The sequence below is a fragment of the Phyllobates terribilis genome, unplaced genomic scaffold (genome assembly GCF_046119375.1).
Source record: "Phyllobates terribilis strain yellow unplaced genomic scaffold, ASM4611937v1 Scaffold_1__5_contigs__length_1240528914, whole genome shotgun sequence".
NCBI classification, from domain to species: Eukaryota; Metazoa; Chordata; class Amphibia; order Anura; family Dendrobatidae; genus Phyllobates; species Phyllobates terribilis.
Genome location: NW_027362761.1, coordinates 876,978,278 through 877,001,661, shown reverse-complemented (window position 1 = coordinate 877,001,661; position 23,384 = coordinate 876,978,278). Strand labels below are relative to the sequence as shown.

At 41.2% G+C, this 23,384-nt stretch overlaps 1 protein-coding gene across 1 annotated transcript in view; it reads left to right on the top strand.

The window, feature by feature from the left end:
- Positions 1–23,384, top strand: part of TBCK (TBC1 domain containing kinase) — a 396,446-nt gene that overhangs the window by 169,035 nt on the left and 204,027 nt on the right. Inside the window, exon 21 of the mRNA XM_073639595.1 lies at positions 23,027–23,063. Coding sequence (XP_073495696.1) covers positions 23,027–23,063 — 37 coding nt within the window. The remainder of the gene's footprint in view (positions 1–23,026; positions 23,064–23,384) is intronic.

Sequence of the window (23,384 nt, the reverse complement as noted above, 5' to 3'; positions counted from 1 at the left end):
GCAACATCAGCGGCAACGCGGCAGTGGTAATTGCTCCGGTGGGATGCATGGCACCAGGAGTGACAGTATGACCTGTCAGAAAAGGCACAGCTCCAGTAAGTTGGCTCTCGAGAGAGAATGGATGAATCCACAGCCTCCAGACGTCGGATCTGTCAGATGATATAATTCATCCACCGAATCCGGTAACCTTGATAACTTCTGAGTGGTAAGTGACCTTCGGGAAAGTTCACTTTATAATAGGACTTCTCTTGTCAATTTATTGTCAGGGAAAACTTAGGAAGTATATAATGAAGTCTAATCACAGAGGCTGTGCACTCTGTAAACAACGGTTGCCCAGTTCTTGGCAGAAAAGACTTTCTCAATCCTGTATTGACCAGGCTGTCTGTGTAGAATCCCCTAACTTTTCCTCAGAATTCAGATTCATCATTAGGCTTGAGGTCAAGAATTCGCTATTCAAGAAAATCCTCTCTCATGGAGAGGAAGAAAGGGATAAAAATGTTAGGAAGTCTAGGAGATCATCCCCACAGTTGGACAAATCAGACAGGTCAGAGAGAGGGCGAATACGTGTCTTTGGATTCTTGTTCTTCTACTTCATCATCAGATGGTGGTACAGGGGGGCGTCAGAGCTTTCTTATAGAGGATACGGATAAATTAGTAAAGGCAGTTAGATCCACAATGGGTATTGTTGAGCCGAAAGCCCAAAAATCTGTCCAGGATATCATGTTTGCGGGCCTAGAACAAAGGAAGCGTCGGACTTTCCCTGTTAATGAAAAGATCCAAACCCACATCAGAAGAGAATTGAAGAAACTCTGAAAGAGAGGTTTTTATCCTTCATTATTTAAGAGGAAATATCCTTTTGATGAGGTCTCAACATCATCTGGGGATAAAGCCCCAAAATTAGATGTAGCTGTCTCAAAGGCATCCAAAAGGTTCACTTTACCCTTTGAAGATATGGGGATGCTTAGGATAGAAAGGCGGATAGCTTTCTTAAAGGTACTTGGGAATCCTCAGCTGGAGGTCTGAAACCAATCATCTCAGCAACATGTGCCACCAGATCTTTAATGGTTTGACTGGATCATCTGGGAGGTCAGCTGAAGGATAAGGTGGCTAGGGACAGTATTTTATCCGCAATTTCGTAAAAGCAGCATTTCTATCTGATGCTTTAGCGGATTCTGCAAGGCTGACGGCTAGATCAGCGGCACTTTCTAGTGCAACCTGTAGAGCTCTCTGGTTGAAATGCTGGCTGGGGGATATTCAAGCTAATTCAAAGCTATGCTCTATCCCTTGTGAAGGGGAATACCTATTCGGGCCAGTCTTTGACAGCATTTTCGAAAAAGCAAGAGACAGCAAAAAAAGAATTTCAGAATTTGTCCTTTCCAGCTTATACAGGATCCTTTCAGAAAACAAGGTATAACACGAGAAAAAAAACATGGATCAAGATACATGGGATGACTGGAGGAAAAAAAAGTAGAGGTTTTATTTTTGGGGGTCCCTCCCATGAAGGAAAGAAATCCTCCCAGTGACTCCTGTTCCCAGTTGGTGGAAAGCCTCTCCCTCTTTTTCTTTGCTTGGGAAAAAATTTCCTCAAGCAGCTGAATTCTCAACCTAGTAAGATCCAGACGAAGTCTGGAGTTTCAAGCTGTTCCTCCGCAAAAGTTTATTCTGACTTCTGCACGGTGTTCTCATAGGGAACAGCTAGCCTTGGAATCAGAGATCCTTGATCTGGTAAAGAAGTTCGTCCTCTTGGAGGTCCCTATACAAGAAAAGGGGGAAGGAAGTGTTTTATTCCCCTCTCTTTTTGATAAAAAAGAGAGACAGTACTTTCAATACAATAATCAACTTGAGGGGCCTGAACAGATTCCTGAAAATTCCTACGTTCAAGATGGAGTCCGTAAGATCAACCGTAAAGATGCTTTTCTGGACTGTTATATGGCTGTCCTCGATATGAAGAATGCATATTATCACTTGCTGATACATGTGGAATACCAGAAATTCCTTAGAGTGGCCTAAACCATAATAGGAGAAATCAAACACTTCCAGTACAGAGCCCTTCCACTCAGACTGGCAGTGGCCCCTCGGGTCTTTACAAAAATAATAGTGAAAGTGACGGCTCACCTTCGAGAGAAAGATGCGCTATAGTCCCATATCTGGACGACTTCTTAATTATAGGCCGTTCAATTCATCACTGCAACGTTCAGCTAGAAGAGGTCAGCACTACCGTGAAAAACTTAGGTTGGTTCTTAAAGCTAAAGAAATCGAGACTAAAGCCCCTGAAAGCACAAATCTTTTTAAGTCTCATGCTAGACTCCAGAAATCAGGATTGTCATCTTCCAGAGGGCAAAATAGAAAAAATATGCAGCCAGATATCAGAAGGTAGGAAGCCCAAAGGACATAGAAAATGTGGTGGGATTACCCTCGGACCATTTGTGAAACGCCTCATCATATGGTTGGGTCCTTCTTAAACTTTATCTGGACAAATGATTGAAATCAGATAAGGAGCCTTTGATATACATATCTGTGCCTGATTAACTACTCCTGATGAACCTTGTAAAAGGAGAAACGCGTCGAGTTAATATATGCGTTGGTTAGGCTATATGGAATGAACTTAAGCTTGATTTGATCTGACTATATTTAATTCATTTATCAAGATCATCATGATGGAATTAAAATCATGCAATTTATATATGTTAATTGATCATGTTATATCTTTGAATCATACATAAGACTTATCTAGAGATATTGAGATTCCCAACATAGATTAACTCTTTCTTTTGCTACTTGTCTGCTGCTAAATTGAACTGATCAGAGCTGCTGATATACATTTTTTCCTACTATATGCTACTGAATTTTTATGTCTCTACATCAAATTTTTGCACTTTGCACTTTTTGGACCCCATATTTTTGTCACTATAGGGTGAGGAGGGTGAGTCGTCGGTGAGCGGGGGCGCCATTGCGCAGGATATAGGGTGCCAACCTCCACAGCAAGGTAGGGTCAGTTAGTGCCGTAACAGGGTAAGGCACTCCTCCTTCGTTTTTACTGTGCACTGATAATGTGGTTTGTAGTTTTATTATTAAGATATATATTAAAAGTTAATTTTTAAACGGTCTGTGAAGGTATTAATTCTGTGAGCTTCTATTTTGATTGTCAGTACTATATACAGATTAGTTTTTTGCTGTGATTTATGCATCTTTTGCCTACTGTTAAATTAGAGTTTTTCTGGTATAGTGAAGTTTTATAATGGTGCGGGCACATGCTCCTGGCTTAGCAAGGGTGCAAAACTTTGTCCACCCCCATCGAGCCAATGGCTACATGTGGCCAGCCTCTTTCTCCTAGTTTTCATGTCAGTCATGCTGGAATAACGCACCACATTTTGATGCTTCACCCTCAGGGCTTAATCACATGTCAATTTTTCGCGTATGCGTGCTATCCATGTATTTCATGATAATCATGCGGCTTTTCAAAGGCATGTCCGATCCTGATCCGAGTGTTTTATGAGACTCCGCAATGAAAGGCTATGGGTCCATGAGAAAATCAGACAACACTTTAGTGTCCAAGGACTGTCGGTTTTTCACAGACTGATAGGAGAAGGTGGAGAAAGTTTTTTTTCTCACCAGAGACACTCAGAGAAAGCCCATGTTCACACGCTGAGTATTTGGTCAGTATTTCACATCAGTATTTGTAAGCCAAAGGTAGGAGTGGTGATAAATACAGAAGTGGTGACAGGTTTCTATTCTACTCCTCTGATTGTTCCTCTTCTGATTTTGGCCTCTAAATACTGAATGTGTGTGAACATTTCCAAACTCTGATGACACTGATGAAACTCTGATCAAAATCTCTGATGAACTTCGGACCGATTTTTTGTATAAGAAAATCACTGATGTGTGCATGAGCTCTGCGTTACATGGTTAGTATGATTGAAAAAAGACATATCCATCAAGTTCATCCAAGGAATGAGAAGGAATAAAGGCAACAACCATACTGCATGATCCAGTGTGCCCTAAAAGGGCAAGTTTTTCACTCCTTATCCCGAGTGTCAAGCGACTGGATGAACATTCATAAACAGAATTTGTGTACCTCCCCTGAAATCTTACTTTATTACCGGAGTGAGATTTCTGACATCAGGTATGCCCAAACTGAGCATGAATCAGACGAATGGGCACAGTCTCGCCCCTGTTCCGCCCCAACTCTGCACACTTTGACATTAAAACTCCAGAAGTCGCAAAATTTTGTGACTTTTTAAGGTGTTTTACCCCAGTATTTTAGCGTAAAAACACCTTAATGAATTGGGACCCAAGCTATTTAATTATTTCCAATGTACACTGAATGGCCACTTAATTCCTGTCACAATTGGAGCTTTTTGGTGTGAATTAACATAAAATTTTGAAAACTGCGATATGTACATGTTTGAACGAGGCATGGTCATTGGTGGTAGACTAGTGAGGCCAGTATGTCAAAAACTTCCAACCTTATGGGGTTTTGTCATACAACATTGCCAATAATATACTTAGAGTGGGGGTGCTTGAGAAAAATATCTAGTGAAAAGGGTACCTTAGGATTTAAAAGTTGGTAGATGAAAAGGGATCATAGGATGATGTAATGGGCCCAATATTCTTGCTGAATGTATGCCATGAAGAATTGCTGTGGTTCTGAAGGCCAAAGGAGGTCCAACACATTGCTAGATGGATGTCTCAGATAAAGTGACCACCTAGGGCTTCATTGCAGTCTATTTCTTATTGTATATAACATTTTAAAATGTTTATACTTTCTTTTTTTAATTTAGAACTTCACTTAAAATTTGCAAACTTTTTTTTCTCCCACTTTTTTTTTGTCCAAATATGATTCAAAATTCCATATGCTTTTTTGAAGGATTTGCTGGTGACTGTGGTGCTGCTATGTAGGTGTGATGTGGAAAATTCTTTTCTACTTTCCAGTGTATTTCTAGAATTAAGGCAAGGGGCATCATCCCTGAGTCATAGTAATGTGATCACACATACGTTATTGCAATTCGGCTTGTGAAGGTTCTTGTGCAACCTGCTGCTGCAGAAAATGCGCTAATACAAAGAAGATTGTTTTCTCCTCAAACAAGATGGCCTGTGTCTGGTCATGGTAACCTATCAGCAAGCCGATAATAGGGCCTGAACTTGATTTTCGTGCTGGAGCAGTAATCCGGTATCAGTAAAACCTGATTAATCTTTCATCACCCTAACGCGGTGTCTCACTGCAGGAAGGATTACGTTTCCTGGCAACCTTCCACTTACTCGGGGTCAGTAAGAAGCTCTTGGAATACAGAATGTGTCTAAAGCTACAAGCATCCTCGGTGCCGTATGCCGACCTGCCTGTTTGCTGGAAAGTCAGCATCATATTACCCTTGGATTTTTATTTTAATGCATTTTATAATTCCATTCTTATTTCTTCTCTATTATCATTTCTGATGTGATGATTTCTCTTTCTGCCATATGTATCATACATCATCAATATACCTAAATTACTAACATGCATAGTGCTACTTATAGGTATAGTCAATTCAATATACCAATATACTGTCATTTCAGTTTTGTAGATTCTCCGCTTGTGCTTCCCTAATTGATTGGTCTTTATGTATTGCTGGCTTCATATCTTCCAACCACATTGCGTCCTAAAGCTGAGATGACATACAGATTAGTTTAGTTTTCCAATGACAGCAGATAAAGGTAGCTTCATTGTTAGTGGCCATCCGGTGAACTGCCATTGGGTTGCATAACCGCTTAGGCCTCATTCAGACGTCCGATTTTCTCACGTATGGGAAAAACGGACCAATTATTTTGATCGGAGTTTGATTAGAATGTGGTCTAAGCGTCTTCAGATTTCCTCATATGTGGTGAAGAAACAAAAAAAAGTTTCTCCACATTCTCCTATGTGACAGATTGCATCCGAGTGTGGTCAAATTTTTTCACGAACCCATAGACTTGCATTACTGATTTTGATCCTACCCTCAGATCAAAATCGGACATGTCTCAACGATTTTCCTCGGATCGCTTGGTTCTCGGCAAATCATGGACATGTGAAAAACACAGATATCATTCATATGCGAAAATCAAACGTCTGAATGTCTGAAAACGTCTAAACTTATATATGCCATGCATGCTCCTCTGGGAAATTAAGTATTCCAGAGGAGCATGCATGGCGTATATACGTCTCCTCACTCTGACATGCCAGGCCTGGCTTGTCACTCTCCACAAAGAGACCCCTTGCTAAAACATTAAAATACTGATAAAGTATGTGGTGATCATAAAGCTTTAACATATCAAACTGTCTAAACATGTAAAAGTCGCCATTATGAAGTATTCTTCTGAACGTTCGTTCAGTCGGCTGATTGCATGTGTGAAAGAACCTTTACAAACAATTTGATGAATTTAGCTATCTAATGTGTGTGGATCCTTTCATTACACTATCAAACTTATTCTAATAAAGAATGAGAGCAGAAAACATACAAAGTATCAAAGTATTACTATCTGGGAGTGCTCAAGATGCCTCGTAGACAGTATAAAAAATGGCTGAGCTGCAGAAGATGTGCCATGATGTGTTTGATTATGAGTGTACTACATCACGTATTCCCTCAGGATCAGCTTCAAGCCACTGGTGCGGATAACAGCCATTTATCCCATGGGGATATGCTCTTATTTATGTCCTATAACACAGGCTGGAAGCTGCAGTGAAAAGATGCTGAATTGTGATACTGACTATTTTGATTCATTTAGTGAATTTTTAAAAAATAAAATGCAGTTGTTTGTTGAGTGAATTACATTATGATGACCCCTTTTTAGTGCTTTCTAATTATTTGTGGATTGTCCTGCCATATTCGCACCAACTCATTACTGCACTATTTATGGACACCTGACAATCACGTCTATGTGTAATAGTTGCCTCCCCTTTTTTTAGCAGGGGGTAGAGTCTAAACCTTGGCCATGACACATGTTGCAAGGCCAAAGATTGCGGTAAGGTGATTCAACATCACAGGTATAAAGGAGTGTTGTTGCATTGTGATTATGGCAACTTGTGAGTCACAACTCAGCCACAATATCTTTCCCTAAAAAGGCCATGTAGCATCACCATAGTGCAATCTTTGGTGTTGGAACTTCAAGCCTTATTCATTGGAATGCTATTAAAGGAGTTGTCTCAACTTCTTAAATCTTTAAGATTGCAAAGTGTCTTGTAAAAACTAAGTAAGTTTGCAATTTATCGCTTATTAAAAATCCTCGTTTCTCAGGTACTGGGGGATTTTTAATTTTATAGCTCACTCATCGTTTCCAAGGTTACCGTCTACCTTTGTATGAAAGTGAGCGTGATTGGTTTCCTAGGCAAGGTGCTTTCGCTTGGAAGCGCTGCTCTGAAGCTAATCAGATCGCTGGATCCTGCCATCGTTATTGTCAAAGCTGCCTCTGCTTGCAGCATCGGAGAGCGCAGTTCAGACCAGCAGTGCGACCATGCAGCTGGTGTGAACAGTCAGCCAGGAGCGCCTGATCTCCAGCAGGCAGTGCACTCCTGAAGAAAGAAAATTAGAACAACCCTTTAAGTAAAATGGAGGTCTGGGCTTGGAGATACTTTTATGCTGAAACTAGACTTCCCAAAACTGTGACCTCTAAGTGGGAAACAAAATTCTTTTGAACCCACAAACTGATTAATATATTTATATAATTGTACTTTTTTCTTCATTGGAACTAAGGCACCAATGATATCATAGAGCCAATCTGTAGAGTAGAGAGCAAAGCCACTTTCACCGCTGAAGAGGGCACCACAGATGGTCTGGCACCCAAGGTTTGTAGACACCATAATAAATCTTAATATTTATTGTATAGTAATATCATTTCCACATTGTTTACCCCTGTTGTTAGGTGATGTGTGTTGTCAAATTTACTAGGATCACCATTTATGCAGTGTGTTGCAGTGATAGCAATTCAATATGTGCCCGTGTTATTTAGGCAACTGAATGGAAGTGATATTTGGCCAACATATGGCACTATTATTTTGGCACTATTTTTAAGCATTGTATGGTTATTTGGATACTAGTGCATCACCTGGTGGCTGGGTTGCGAAAGAAAGTCCCAAATTAGGCATAATCCCATGTAAAACAATCCAGCCTCCGTTAAAAAAAAATAGTATGCCAGAAATTGTGCCCCTTGCCAACTACTTTCCTAACATACACTGGGGAAAGTGAATTCTTACTAGTGGATGCGGACAATTGGGACACTGCTAATACATGGCATTGGGCATTACTACAGCCATAGGGGACCCATTGCAGGTGCTATGGCATCTACAAGCTTCAACTTTTTGTAGAGAAAAGAAAAACAGCGATGGCCCCATTGTGTGGGTTCTACTTGTGTCAAGGTCTAATATGCAACACAACTATCCATGCCACTAACATAAAAGTAGTTATTCTGCTGTTTGCAGCTCAGTTTATGGCAAACAAGGTGTAACCTGATTTTGGTTTTATAATTTGACTAGTAATTTTCTGATGTCACAATATGCTTTTTCCAAATGGGAGGAACCTGATTAAATTGATCAAATTGTGTGCTTGTGTCAACTTGAAGTCCCCCCCCATCCTGGAATATGAGGTTATGGGTACTAGATTCTGTGATGGAACTTTGATCAGGGAGTTAGTCTGATTGCAATTTTCAATTGCCTGATTTGGTTGTTCATTCCGGTTTTGAGGGGGCATGCTGGAGTCGGACACTCCTGATTCATGAAGCTGTGCCTGCATGCGCTAACCAGAAATCTCATTCCAGTCAGGTACTGGAGTGAGAATTCTGGCATAGGGAACGCCGCAGCCTGACTTGAATTAGACAAGCTGTGGCATCATGCCCCTGTCCCATACCAGCTCCACCCATTTTTGCGGAGCTAGGAGAAACTGGTGAGAAGATGCGAAAAGTCGCAAAATTTAGCAACACCAACTTTCACCTACATTTTTTACTTCAGAATTCTGGCATGAAAGCTGAATGATGAATTGGGCCCATAGTTTTTGTTCTTTCAGGAAGAGGCAGGATTGCAATGACAGGTAACTATTCTATACACAATTAATAACACAATCGATAACCAATCACAATAGGTGATGTCAAAACTGACCCTGCTCCCTTTCCCTTCCCAATGACCTTTGCAAAATATAGGGTCTTGGCCTGATCATTGTGGCTAATGTACACATGGTTTTTTTTTACAGAAACAGTAAGTTAGAGTCTAAAAAATCCCTAGTGCCCAGTGTGAGAATTGCAACATTTCATTTTTTTTATTTTTAATACAAATTATGTTATAGGGAAAAAAAATGTTGCCAAAAATTAAAAAAATATGTATATTTAACACACAAGCCGGAGGTAACAGACTGTGGGTTGGTAGTTTCCCTTTACTACTATTATGTGTGAGTTATATCTGGACATATTGAATGTACTTGACATTTTATCAGTATATATTCTTAAATGGCTTTATGCACTTTACCAATTGTAGCTACAGAGCAGGAGAGCCTAGTGTATCCTTATGCACTATTATGATATTTAAATTATACGGGGACTATATATTTTGGATTAGTTATTATTTAACAATCTTTGATGAATTTTATTTTCTAACACTTTCTATACTCTTTTGCTCAGTACATAATAATAATAATATAATAATAATTTTTTATTTACCGTATATAGCGCCAACAAATTCCGCAGCACTTTACAATTAAGCGGGGACATGTACAGACAATAAATTCAATACAATTTAAGACAGTTTAAACAGTTACATTAGGAGTGAGGTCCCTGCTCGCAAGCTTACAATGTACAAGAAAATGGGGGGGACACAATAGGTGAAAAGTGCTTGTTATTTCAGATCTGGCAATTATAATAAATAGGGATTTTCATATAAAGCTATTTGATGCGGTCATCAGCCTGTATGTTTAAGTGCAATACTCGAGTACCGAGTGCACTTATCTTGTGCATGGAGGATGTGGAGACAAATGAAGAGTAGGGAACAGATTCTGAATGATATTTAGGAGGGAACAGAGGAAAGTTAATTTACTGAGTAGTTAAGGTGGTAGGCTTGTTTAAAGAGATGGGTTTTTAAAGCACGCTTGAAGACATGGGGGGCTAGGCATCAGTCTGATCGCCTGGGGTAGTGCATTCCAGAGAACTGGCGCAGCACAAGAGAAGTCTTGGAGACGGAGGTGCGAGGTTCGGATTATGGGGGATGTTAGTCTTAGATCATTTGTAGAACGGAGGGCACGTGTAGGGCGATAGACAGAGATGAGAGAGGAGATATAAGGCGGTACAGAACTGTGGAGAGCTTTGTGGGTGAGAGCGATGAGTTTATATTGGACCATGAGGCGGATAGGCAACCATTGTAATGACTGGCACAAGATGGAGGCATCGGTGAAGCTGCTGGACAGAAATACGACCCTGGCTGCCGCATTCAGGACGGATTGGAGAGGAGAAAGTTTGGGAAGAGGGAGACCGATTAGAAGAGAGTTGCAGTAGTCCAGACGAGAGTGAATAAGAGCAACAATAAGAGTTTTAGCAGTTTCAAAGGTGAGAAAAGGTCGAATTCTGGAGATGTTTTTAAGATGCAGGTGACTGGAGCGAGTGAGTGATCGGATATAGGGAGTAAAGGAAAGGTTAGTGTCGAATATGACCCCAAGGCAGCGGGCGTGCTGCTTGGGAGTTATGGTTGAACCCTCCAAGGTAATTTCGATGTTAGGTAGAGTTAGGTTAGTAGAGGGGAGAAACACAAGAAGTTCGGTTTTAGAGAGATTCAGTTTAAGATAGAGGGAGGACATGATGTTATACACAGCAGACAAACAATCCTTGGTATTTTGTATTAGGGTAGGGGTGATGTCAGGTGAAGAGGTGTATAATTGGGTGTCGTCAGCATAGAGATGATACTGGAACCCAAATCTGCTGACTGTTTGTCCAATAGGTGCAGTGTATAGAGAGAAGAGGAGGGGGCCTAGGACTGAGCCCTGCGGAACCCCGATAGTAAGGGGATGAGGAGGGGAAGAGGAGCCGGCAAAAGATACAGTGAAGGAGCGGTCAGAGAGGTAGGAGGAGAACCAGGAGAGAACGGTGTCCTTGAGGCCTATAGAGCGGAGCATAGTGAGGAGGAGCTGGTTATCCACAGTGTCAAATGCTGCAGAGAGATCCAGGAGAATCAGCAGGGAGCAGCGACCTTTGGATTTGGCTGTTAGTAGATCATTAGAGACTTTAGTGAGGGCAGTTTCAGTGGAGTGTAAGGAGCGGAAACCAGATTGTAGAGGGTCGAGGAGAGAGTTATCTGAGAGATAGCGGATTAGACGGGAGTGGACCAAGCGTTCCAGGAGTTTGGAGATGAAAGGAAGATTAGAGACAGGTCTGTAGTTAGCAGTGCAGTTCTGGTCCAGGGATGGCTTTTTAAGTAAATGATGGCATGTTTAAATGAGGAGGGAAAGATACCTGAAGAAAGAGAGAGGTTAAATATTTTAATCATGTGAGTGGTGACCACCGGTGAGAGTGACTGCAGGAGATGTGAAGGACTGCGGTCACTGTTGCAGGGTGTAGGCCGAGAAGAAGCGAGGAGCTGGGTAACTTCTTCTTCTGTAACAGGTTCAAAGATGGCAAGTGAGCTTGAAGTGCGGCAGGGAAGGGGATCCTGGCACTGAGGAGATTGGGCTGAGATGTCCTGATGGATGTGGTTGATTTTTTCAAAGAAATAAGTGGCCAGATCCTCCCCGCTGAGGTTGGTGGTGGGGGCCTGTGCTTTAGGTTTCAGGAGGGAGTTTAAGGTTTCGAAAAGTCGTTTTGGATTGTTGGACATTGAAGTGATGAGGGTGGTTAAGTAGGATTGTTTGGCCAGATGAAGGGCAGAGTTATAGGTTTTGAGCATGAATTTATAGTGGATGAAGTCCTCTGCTAAAAGAGATTTTCTCCACTGACACTCAGCACACCTTGAGCAACGTTGAAGAAAACGTGTTTGCATCGTATGCCAGGGCTGCCGTTGTCTGTGCCGGGTCTTTCTGCGAGTAGAAGGAGCTGCTTCATCTAGGGCACTCTTCAGTGTATTATTGTAGTGTGACAATGCTAAGTCTGGACAGGAGAAGGAGGAGATGGGGGCTAAAGATGTGTGGAGATTGTCCATAAGCTGCTGGGTATTAATGGTACGTGTATTCCTATAAGTGTGGTAAGTGGGCGTGTCCCAGGTGAGGAGACAATTCTTAACAGAGAAGGAAAGAAGGTTGTGGTCCGAGAGCGGGAGAGGGGAGTTGGTAAAGTCATCCAGCGAGCAGAGACTGGAAAAAAACAGGTCCAGAGTATTCCCGTCTTCATGGGTAGGAGAATTCGTAAACTGTGAGAGACGAAATGAAGAGGTTAGAGAAAGTAGATGCGAGGCAGATTGGGAGAGGGGATCATCGATGGGGATGTTAAAGTCGCCCATGATGAGGGTGGGGATGTCACAGGATAGAAAGTGAGGAAGCCAGGTGGCAAAGTGATCCAAGAACTGGTGGGAGGAGCCAGGAGGGGCGATACACAACTGCCACTCGCAGGGAGAAGGGTTTAAAGAGTCTGATGGTGTGGACTTCAAAGGAAGGAAACATAAGTGAGGGAACTGGGGGGGATGACCTGGAAAGCACATTGTGAGGAAAGGAGCAGACCAACACCTCCACCCTGTCTGTTGCCAGGTCTGGCGGTATGTGAAAATTTCAGCCCACCAAACGAGAGAGCAGCAGCAGTGGTGGAAAGCGATAGGAGAGGGCATGCACTGAATGTTAATAAGATTAGCAGGGTTTCTATATGCAGCTGGAGGAGAGTGGTGTATGCTAGTGGAGGGAGGCCCAGGGTTGGGGAAGATGTCGCGAGCGACTAGGAGAAAGAGCAGGTGGTGCAATGATTTGTATGAACGTTTTGAGTGCTGTGTGGAGGTAGTGGATGGTTTGGAGTGGGTGAGAAATGTCAGTAGAGCCTCAGAGTTATACATGGGAGAGGGGAGAAGGGAGGGGTGATATGGAGTGAGTGCACAGAATGTGTTAAAGGGTGGATGAGATGTGAGAAAGCAGAAGTTAAAACATGTAAGAAGCAGATTGCTATGGCCAATGCATAATGTAATACAACTGACCAAGAAGCAGCATGTTTGTATGAATATCTTATACACCTTACCTGTCTCCTGCCCTGTCTAACTGCCGTTGTATAACTGCTTATTAAATGCACTTTAAACTATTGCACTTAAAGTCTGTTGCACACGTGACCCAGCACGCGTGCTATCCTGAGCCAGAGCTGAATATAAATACAGTACAGTTTGTAATAGATCATCTGTCATGTATATATTTAAGTATGAGACTAATATATTTATGGGAGTGACCAACTCATCCTAGAACCTCCTAGTTATCATTGATGAAGTTAACAATTTTGTTATTATTATTTTATTTTGTTTGTAAGTTATGTAATTATGATTATGTGTAGTAAATCATTTTTGTACCGTATTTTTTGTAGTCATCGTTTGGGTTTTATAAGATTGTATTCATGACTACCAATGCAATAAACATGTTATATTAGTGGCCCAGTGTTTTTTTTTTGCCAATTTTTATAGGTATTATATTTATACCATATTATATGAGGTTTACCCTAGTTTTGCAGCTCGAAGTCCTTTCTATTGGGTCTTCAGAGGTGGAGCGTCATTTAAAGTGAATCTGTCAGCATGTTTTTGCTACCTCATCTGAGAACAGCCTGATATAGGCAAAGAGAAGCTGAATCCAATGATGTATCACTTAGATTACTGGACTCACACAATCAGAGCTTTTAGATTTAGCATGTAGCAGAGCTGAGGAAGCTAACCCCGCCCACACCAGGCTCTGTATATACAATGTCCATAGATGGTGAGCAGATCATCACTGGAGGGGGCGTGTCTGACTAGCATGCATGGGCTACTGTGTCCCAGTAATGATAAGATCCTGGTGCTAAAACAATCATTACAAGCAAACAAAACCACAGAGCTTTATAAGATAGGCATAGCTGAAACTTGTGTTTTAACCCCTACCTCATGCTGTCTTCAGACTGCATTGCAAAAACCTGCTGACAGATTCCCTTTAAGAATAATACCAGCAGAGGAGCAGTGCATCACTTTATTCATGCAAAATGTTTGTACAGTGGTGGCCAAAAGTATTGGCACCCCTGCAATTCTGTCAGATAATACTCAGTTTCTTCCTGAAAATGATTGCAATCACAAATTCTTTGGTATTATTATCTTCATTTAATTTGTCTTCAATGAAAAAAAACACAAAAAGAATTGTCCTAAAGCCAAATTGGATACAATTCCACACCAAACCTAAAAAAGGGGGTGGACAAAAGTATTGGCACTGTTTGAAAAATCATGTGATGCTTCTCTAATTCGTGTAATTAACAGCACCTGCAACTTACCTGTGGCACCTAACAGGTGTTGGCAATAACTAAATCACACTTGCAGCCAGTTAACATGGATGAAAGTTGACTCAACCTCTGTCCTGTGTCCTTGTGTGTACCACATTGAGCATGGAGAAAAGAAAGAAGACCAAAGAACTGTCTGAGGACTTGAGAAACCAAATTGTGAGGAAGCATGCGCAATCTCAAGGCTACAAGTCCATCTCCAAAGACCTGAATGTTCCTGTGTCTTCCGTATGCAGTGTCATCAAGAAGTTTAAAGCTCATGGCACTGTGGCTAACCTCCCTAGATGTGGACGGAAAAGAAAAATTGACGAGAGATTTCAACGCAAGATTGTGCAGATGGTGGATAAAGAACCTCCACTAACATCCAAACAAGTTCAAGCTGCCCTGCAGTCCGAGTGTACAACAGAGTCAACCCGTACTATCCGTCGGCGTCTGAATGAAAAGGGACTGTATGGTAGGATACCCAGGAAGACCCCACTTCTTACCCCGAGACATAAAAAAGCCAGGCTGGAGTTTGCCAAAACTTACCTGAGAAAGCCTAAAACGTTTTGGAAGAATGTTCTCTGGTCAGATGAGACAAAAGTAGAGCTTTTTGGCAAAAAACATCAACATAGAGTGTACAGGGAAAAAAATGAGGCATTCAAAGAAAAGAACACTGTCCCTACAGTCAAACATGGCGGAGGTTCCCTGATGTTTTGGGGTTGCTTTGCTGCCTCTGGCACTGGACTGCTTGACCGTGTGCATGGCATTATGAAGTCTGAAGATTACCAACAAAATTTTGCAGCATAATGTAGGGCCCAGTGTGAGAAAGCTGGGTCTCCCTCAGAGGTCATGGGTCTTCCAGCAGGACAATGACCCAAAACACACTTCCAAAAGCACTATAAAATGGTTTGAGAGAAAGCACTGGAGACTTCTAAGGTGGCCAGCAATGAGTCCAGACCTGAATCCCATAGAATACCTGTGGAGAGATCTCAAAATGGCAGTTTGGAGAAGGCACCCTTCAAATATCAGGGACCTGGAGCAGTTTGCCAAAGAAGAATGGTCTACAATTCCAGCAGAGCATTGTAAGAAACTCATTGATGGTTACCGGAAGCGGTTGTTCGCAGTTATTTTGGATAAAGGTTGTGCAACCAAGTATTAGGCTGAGGGTGCCAATACTTTTGTCTGGCCCATTTTTGGAGTTTTGTGTGAAATGATCAATGATTTGATTTTTGCTTCATTCTCTTTTGTGTTTTTTCCTTCCAAGCAAATTAAATGAAGATAATAAGGCCAAAGAATTTGTGATTGGAATCATTTTCAGGAAGAAACTGAGTATTATCTGACAGAATTGCAGGGGTGCCAATACTTTTGGCCACCACTGTATAGATCAAAAATTAGACTTAAGAAAAGCAATGTGGTGATTGAATCGCCTAGACACTCTTTCTTTAAATAGTGTATCTTATTAAAAAAAGATAAGAACATATCTGATTTCTAAAGAAATTGCCTTTTATCCGTTCCCTTTTCCACTGTCTTGTCTTAGCATTTGCAGGTTTAAGGTTTCCATTCTACCTAGTAGACAATCTCTATTATTATTTCCAGCCACTGTCTGCTGCTGCTTTCCCATCAATATGAGCTGTAACAAACATCCGTAACATGTTCCTTGTAACAGAATAGATTAAGCTTACAGTGGTTGGCAAAAAAAGCATCAAAACCCGGTTTGATGTAACGTATAGGCTGCATACTTTTCATTCCAGCTGCCGAGCCTTTAGATGCATCCAATTTACACCCTGTTATAGGTCAGCGAGCACCGATACAGAAAGAGCATAGGAAAGTAAGTGTCCAACACCAGCTGAGACCATTGCTGATCTGTAACACTGTCCAGCTGATGGGGAAGAGAATTCACATCAGTAGCGGTTAGACGGAAATAATTGTATGATAGCGGCATGGATAGTCTGACAGGCTAGGGGGAATGACAGGCTGATTGATTATGTAGAATGATAGACTGATTACGAAGAATGACAGACTGATAGAATATAATAAGTAGATACTATAGAGAGATAGATATTGTAGATGGAAACTGTAGATAGATTGATGGTTAGATACCGTACATAGATATATATTGTAGATAGATACTGTAGATAGATTAACTAGGTGGATAGATAGTCACAAATGTTCCGCATTCTGCTGAGACCTTTTGGGTATCTGGAATCAGAAGGGCACAGCAATTGGCAGATCGCAGGTCCTCTTTGGAGTCCGCTCAGCGTTTAACTTGAGTGCAGCGGATTGATTTTCACTTGGTGTGGAAGGGATTGAGTTCCTTTTTGATCCTTCAGTGATTCCACATGGCTCTAATCTCAGCTTCTGCATTTTGCTGCCACTCCCTTTCATTATTTAAACTCACTCATAGCTCTCTCCTATGCCGGTTATAGGCTTTCTATGCTGACCTCCCTTGAGAAGTTGTTCCAGTTTTAGCTGTGGAGTTCCAGTTGCTGTTTGATTTTTCTCTGTTGTCTCCCTCCCTGTGTTTCCTTAATGTAGTAGTGAGACTAGTGTCTTGCTGCTTTACTCACTAGTTAAGGCTAGCTCAGGACCAGCCAGGGCTTAGGCACGTGATCACACACGGGGTTAAGGACCCGTCTAGGGATGATAGGGAGCGCAGGGTGCAGTCTCAGGTGAGTGTTTAAGAGTGTCCCTTCTTTCCTTTTCCTATCGCCCGGGCACCTTTTACCTTCTTTCCCTCGTTTGCGCCGCACGCTGGGCATTTCCTTGCTCCGGCGTGACATAGATAGATAGATACTGTAGATAGATACTGTAGATAGATACAGTGGGGAAAATAAGTATTTGATACACTGCCGATTTTGCAAGTTTTCCCACCTACAAAGAATGGAGAGGTCTGTAATTTTTATGGTAGGTACACTTCAACTGTGAGAGACAGAATCTAAAAAAGAAAAACAAGAAAATCGCATTGTATTATTTTTAAATAATTAAATTGCGTTTTATTGCATGAAATAAGTATTTGATCATCTACCAACCAGCAAGAATTCGGGCTCTCACAGACCTGTTTGTTTTTCTTTAAGAAACCCTCCTACTCTACACTCATTACCTGGATTAATTGCACCTGTTTGAACTTGTTACCTGTATAAAAGACACCTATCCACACACGCAATCACACTCCAACCTCTCCACCACGGTCAAGAACAAACAGCTGTCTAAGGACACCAGGGACAAAATTGTAGACCTCCACAAGGCTGGGATGGGCTACAGAACAGTAGGCAAGCAGCTTGGTGAGAAGGCAACAGCTGTTGGCACAATTATTAGAAAATGGAAGAAACACAAGATGATTGACAATCTTCCTCGGTCTGGAGCTCCATGCAAGATCTCGCCTCGTGGGTTAAGGATGATTCTGAGAAAGGTCAGGAATCAGCACAGAATTTCTCAGGAGGACCTGGTCAATGACCTGAAGAGAGCTGGGACCACAGTCTCAAACATTACCGTTAGTAACACACTACGTCGTCATGGAGTAAAGTCTTGCAGGGCAAGCAAGGTCCCCCTGCTCACGCCAGGACATGTACAGGCCCATTTGAAGTTCACCAGTGACCATCTGGATGATCCAGAGGAAGCATGGGAGAAGGTCATGTGTTTACAGGAAGAAGAAGGATGAGTACAGCCCCAAGAACACTGTCCCAACCGTGAAGCACAGTGGGGGAAACATCATACTTTGGGGGTGCTTTTCTGCAAAAGGGACAGGACGACTGCACTGTATTGAAGGGAGGATGAATGGGGTCATGTATCGCAAGATTGCTGCCAACAACCACCTTCGCTCAGAGCATTGAAGATGGGTCGTGGCTGGATCTTCCAGCATGACAATGACCCGAAATAAATACTGTGGATATGTATTGTAGATCAGTAGATACTGTATAGATACAGTAGATAAATAGGTGGATAGATAGTTAAATGGATAGAAGGACAGACAGACTAATAAATAGATAGACAGATAGATAGACAGCTTGAGGAAGGCTCAGTATTGTGTTTGCACCTGAAATGTCACATTTACACTTCTGGGTGAATAAAAGAGTCTGTTTCTTCGGTTGAATAGCAGTAGAGTGCTGCCTTTTTTTCTGGGAATGTAGTTTTTGTGCACTTGGGTAATAGTCCTGGGATGTGCACCCGGCCACACATATAGGGTAGAACACCAGTGCTCTTTAATTCAACCTAGATAGAAAGAAAGCAACTCCTGCAAAAAAAGGAGTACGGAGAAGGAATATGTATGAAGATGATTTTGATTGAGAATAAGGGGCTTTGTACCCATTGCTGTCTGGCATGCTGCTTAATTTTTTTCCCTTTTTTTTTACATGGATGGACAGATAGATGGATGGATAGATACATATAGATACAAATGAAAAGAGATGAATAGATGGATATGCCTGTATGCCAGATGCATGGACAAGACTTAAGTAAATGGTTCCCTTCTCCCCATCTTCCATACCTCCATTCTTTTATAAAACATATTGTAAGACGTATTATAATAAAACCAGCTCTGCTTTATGAGCTTTCATTTTAGCAACAGTTGTAAAACAAATCGTACACCGTTTAATTGCTGGCCCAGAATTTTGTTTTCAGTGTGGCTAGAAAAACTTTACTTTGTGGTATCTGTCAAGATTGTGCTTATGAGAGAGACATTAGGAGAAGCATATTTCCAAAGTTGTGATTTCCATCCTTCGCTACTAGGGGGCACTGTGGGACAATATAAGTAGCCTGCTTGTCTGGTTTGTACTGTAGAAAATAAAAAATAGGAAATAATTTTAAAGAGACCCACACACCACAGTCACATTTTCAATCAGTTCACATCACCTTATCTATAGTTCTGAGTATTACAGCAGTTATGCCGTTGTATACTGTAGACATGTTTCTGTAAAACTGTTCCATGGTATTACAGTATAGATTAGACTATGAGCATTGTAATTTTTTGAGGCATACACTCTGTAGCAGCTATATTTTGGACAGAATTGCCACAAAGTTTTCAGTGAGTATTAGAAACAGATTGACATATTGCAATCCTATTAAATAGCTGTGTACTTACAACTGTCCTTCTACACAGCTAATTCTTCTCTTTTCCATTAGATCTGTGACATCACATGATTAAAACAGACTAGCTGAATCCTTCTGAGCTCTATATAGAAACAGGAGGACAATTTTCCCTGCATGAGTCATCACTATGAAAGTCCCTGGCAGTGGGGAGGAGGGAGCAGCTGGGTAGAGATTTGAAGAGGGGGATGACTCATGCAGGGAAAAGAGACTTCCTGTTTCTCTGTTTCTACATAGAGCAGAGGAAAGAGAAGAATTAGCTGGGTAGAAAGGCAAAATGAGCAATTGTAATTACACAGTGCCATATTATATGATGATTGCAATATATTAAGAGTATAAAAACTCTGATGGGAGGAGTTCTTCTTTAAGAGACTGTTAAATATGACATACCAGTGTAAAGAGGAACATGCCCATTGCTGCGTTTTCTGGCACCTGCTCCACCAAGAGATTTTGTGAAAAAGTGGAGAGGGAGACATGTGAGTGCCCTTGCCAAAACATGCTGGACTAATTGTAAAATCAAGGACACCATGATGGAAACCTGACGGACCTAAGTATGAAAGAATGATAGTCGACACCATTGGTGTACATCATGTGACATATTTGGCACTGCAAATGCCTTCATGTAATATCATTGAAGGGTTACACCTACAATTAATGTTATACCAAGTATCTGTTATTCGTATATTTTAGTATGATATGGCGCAAAATGACAGCTAAAAATATGACTGAATTCCATATAGGAACATATAACCCATCTGATGTGGAGAGCACAATTCCTGTTGATGATGTTGGCTCTGGATATCTTATGTCCACTACTTAGGGATCTGCATTTTCAAATAGTTTCCAGGCTAGTTAAGAGATTAATTACTGTTCTAGAACAGCATGGAAGAGCTCATTTCAATTCTCATTTTAATGTAAGGGGAAAACCAATTTAAAAAAAAAATTATACAGCCATTCTGACATGCATTTTCAAAGCAAGTAGACCAGCCTCATCTGGTCTAACATGTATTTAAAGGGAATCTGTTACCAGTTTTTTTTTCAAAATCTGAGAGTGGCATAAAATATGCTCACTTACTGGACTTCTTGCTGTAGTTTGTATAAATGGACTATTTTATCTGCTGCAGATTTGCTTGTCTTCTCAATAATGAGGTCTGTGCATATGTAGAGAGCAGTTAATCAATGGTCAGGGGAGGAGATTGACAGAGCTCATGAATATCGAGGACTACACAGCGCAGGTTCATCATTGAGAGAACTAGCTAAGCTGCTGCAGATTACAAAATGTGTTATTAAAGGGAATCTGTGACGTCTCCAAACGCTATTAACCCACTGATAAGTGGGGTTAATCTGCAGGTTAATAGTATTATAATGCTGTCCAGCCGCCTTATTGAATGTGCTCCGCCTTATAGAAAATTAACTTTATTCCTCCTGGAGCCACGCCCTGGCACTTTGATTGGCAGCTCACTCTGCTGTGCATCTGCAGCGCTTACTACTTGGAAACCATTTTACCTTACAAGAGAGATGTACAACTTCTAATATGACTCGTTTTAATCCTCTTTAAATACCTTATTACGGTTTATTATAACCATGCAACCATGCTAGATTCTGGCCGCCCCTTGACCTTGTGTTTAAAAGAAAGTTCTCACTTGTATAACAGTGCTCTATTTAGTAAAAAGATAAAAAGAAACTCCAAGCCTCCATATCTGCTACACATGTATTTTTATACAATATTATTTTTTTTTCTTGCACATGTGAATTAGCTTATTGTTTTCCAACTTAGCCGTAGTATATGGTTCACGGCTTCTGTTCTTTTAACTTCTGTTATCCATGAGCCCCCGAGTGTCCTCCAGAACTCTTGTGTCCGGTTGCCCTTTGATGATATTCGGCAGGGTGTGTGACCTGAGTACTTGCTGCATTCATTTACTTAGTGTTTTTGTGGTAGAGCCACCAAGTACTTGAGTCATTTCCACTGCACTGATCACTGAACTGTTTCCTCTTCACTCTGTGTTTTCCTGCCAGGTGGGCGCACACACTCTTTTCTATTTATTTTTACATTATATAAATTATGTGTTTTTGCACAAAGACAAATGAAAAAACAAAACGCATTGGTTATGTTAATACCCCAAAGAGATCTCAGCTTGTTGATGCTGGCCTGTTTAGGCTAGGTGGCTTACTTCTGTCCTTCCTTACACCCCCCCAATGATTCAGTGATCGGTAGGAGGGGGTTCTTTTGCCAGGTATTACATTTTTGTTTTTCAGTAGAGAAGAGCACAGATCTAAAATGATCTACCTAAGATGAGCCACTCTGTCACAACCATTGGCTTCCATCAAACAACAACTTCAAGGAGCTCCTAGGTTTTATTTAAGAACATTTTCCCTTAAAGGGAATATGTCAGTAGGTTTTTTCTATATAATCTGAGAGCAGGATAATATAGGGGAAAGAAAGCCTGATTCCAGGGATGTATCACTTACTTGGCTGCTTGGTGCAGTCTTGATAGAGTCCTTATTTGTTTGATGTAGATTTATCATAGCTAAGTCTTCTGACTGTGTATTACCCCGTCCACACCCCTGACTGTCAGCTTCCTGTGTACACTGTGCATTGTCAGCAAGCTGCTAATCAGTGGTGTGGGGGGCGGGGTTACAGATTATTCTGACTGCTCTGCACAGGAGATGTAGTCCTGATAGTGATAATCTCCTGTTGATAAAATACTGATTGTATCGAAAGTACAACACATAGCATAATAATTGACACATCCCTTGTATCAGGCTGTTGAGCTCTATGTTATACTGCTCTCAGATTAAATAGCAAAAGCTTGCTGACAGATTCCCTTTAAAAACATAAGTCATTCTGTGCTACCAGTTTAGTAAAAGAAACACCAAAGCCATTAGGAAGATAGATGAGACAATAAAACTAGGGGTTCCCAAAACAGCAACATCTGCCCCCCACTCCCCCCCCCAAAAAAAAAATAAACTTACATTCACCCTATTATCAACCTAATTATTAGTATTAAAAATCACCCAATGGCGTCCCCGTGTCATAAATAACAGAGACCTAACGATATCCACTGCATCAAATACTCTGTAGTAGAGCAAGAGTAAAAGATGACGGCCAGAAAATAATCTGAGATAAAGGCAAAGATGTGGACTGAGTCAGATCAATACTAGGAGTCTACATCTAATATATTGATACAAAATCGAGAAGCAAAAAGGGATAATTAATAGTGTATTTTAGTTTTTTTTTCTTCTTTTTTCTGTGTTGTGCAGTTTGGTAAAATCTAAAAAATATATTGATCCATTTCTCAGGAGTCTGGAAAAGCGACATGACGTCCCCATGTGATTTTTTTTTTTTTACTTTTAAGGAAAAGTTCCATTGTGTCTAGACACCATGCTATTACGTTTTGTGAAATAAGTTCACATTTAGTTTTATTAGTCTTCACTTTTCAGAGCGACACCTCCATTTGTGGGTACGGCGTAGCATATTTGTGACAATGACATTACTCATCACTGAAAGGTTATGTTTCTTCCGAGAACAGATTGTTCCCCCATTGATTGCATCTTCACTGTCTTTCAGCTCTACGCTATTCCGTGGTTCCTCACAATGTTCACACGTAAGTCCCAATTTTTCTATTTTGTTCCTGTGTTCGGTCTTATTGCTTTACGTCACATTTTTTTTGTTCTTGTCTACCCGCATTCTTGACATTTGTATTGCATTATGCTTTGGTTTGTCGTGTTTGCTGATCACAGATATTAAATGTCAGCAGTCACCCAGGAGCTGCCACTTCCAGCGCACCCCGCACTGACACAAAGGGGTTAAAAGACTGTAGACAGATGGAAACGGATATGTCATTGAAACTGAGAGGTAGATTGTTGTGGAAAATGAATACGCTGAGTCTCTGTGGAATGAGAAGACTTTGGAGTAATAGGAGTTC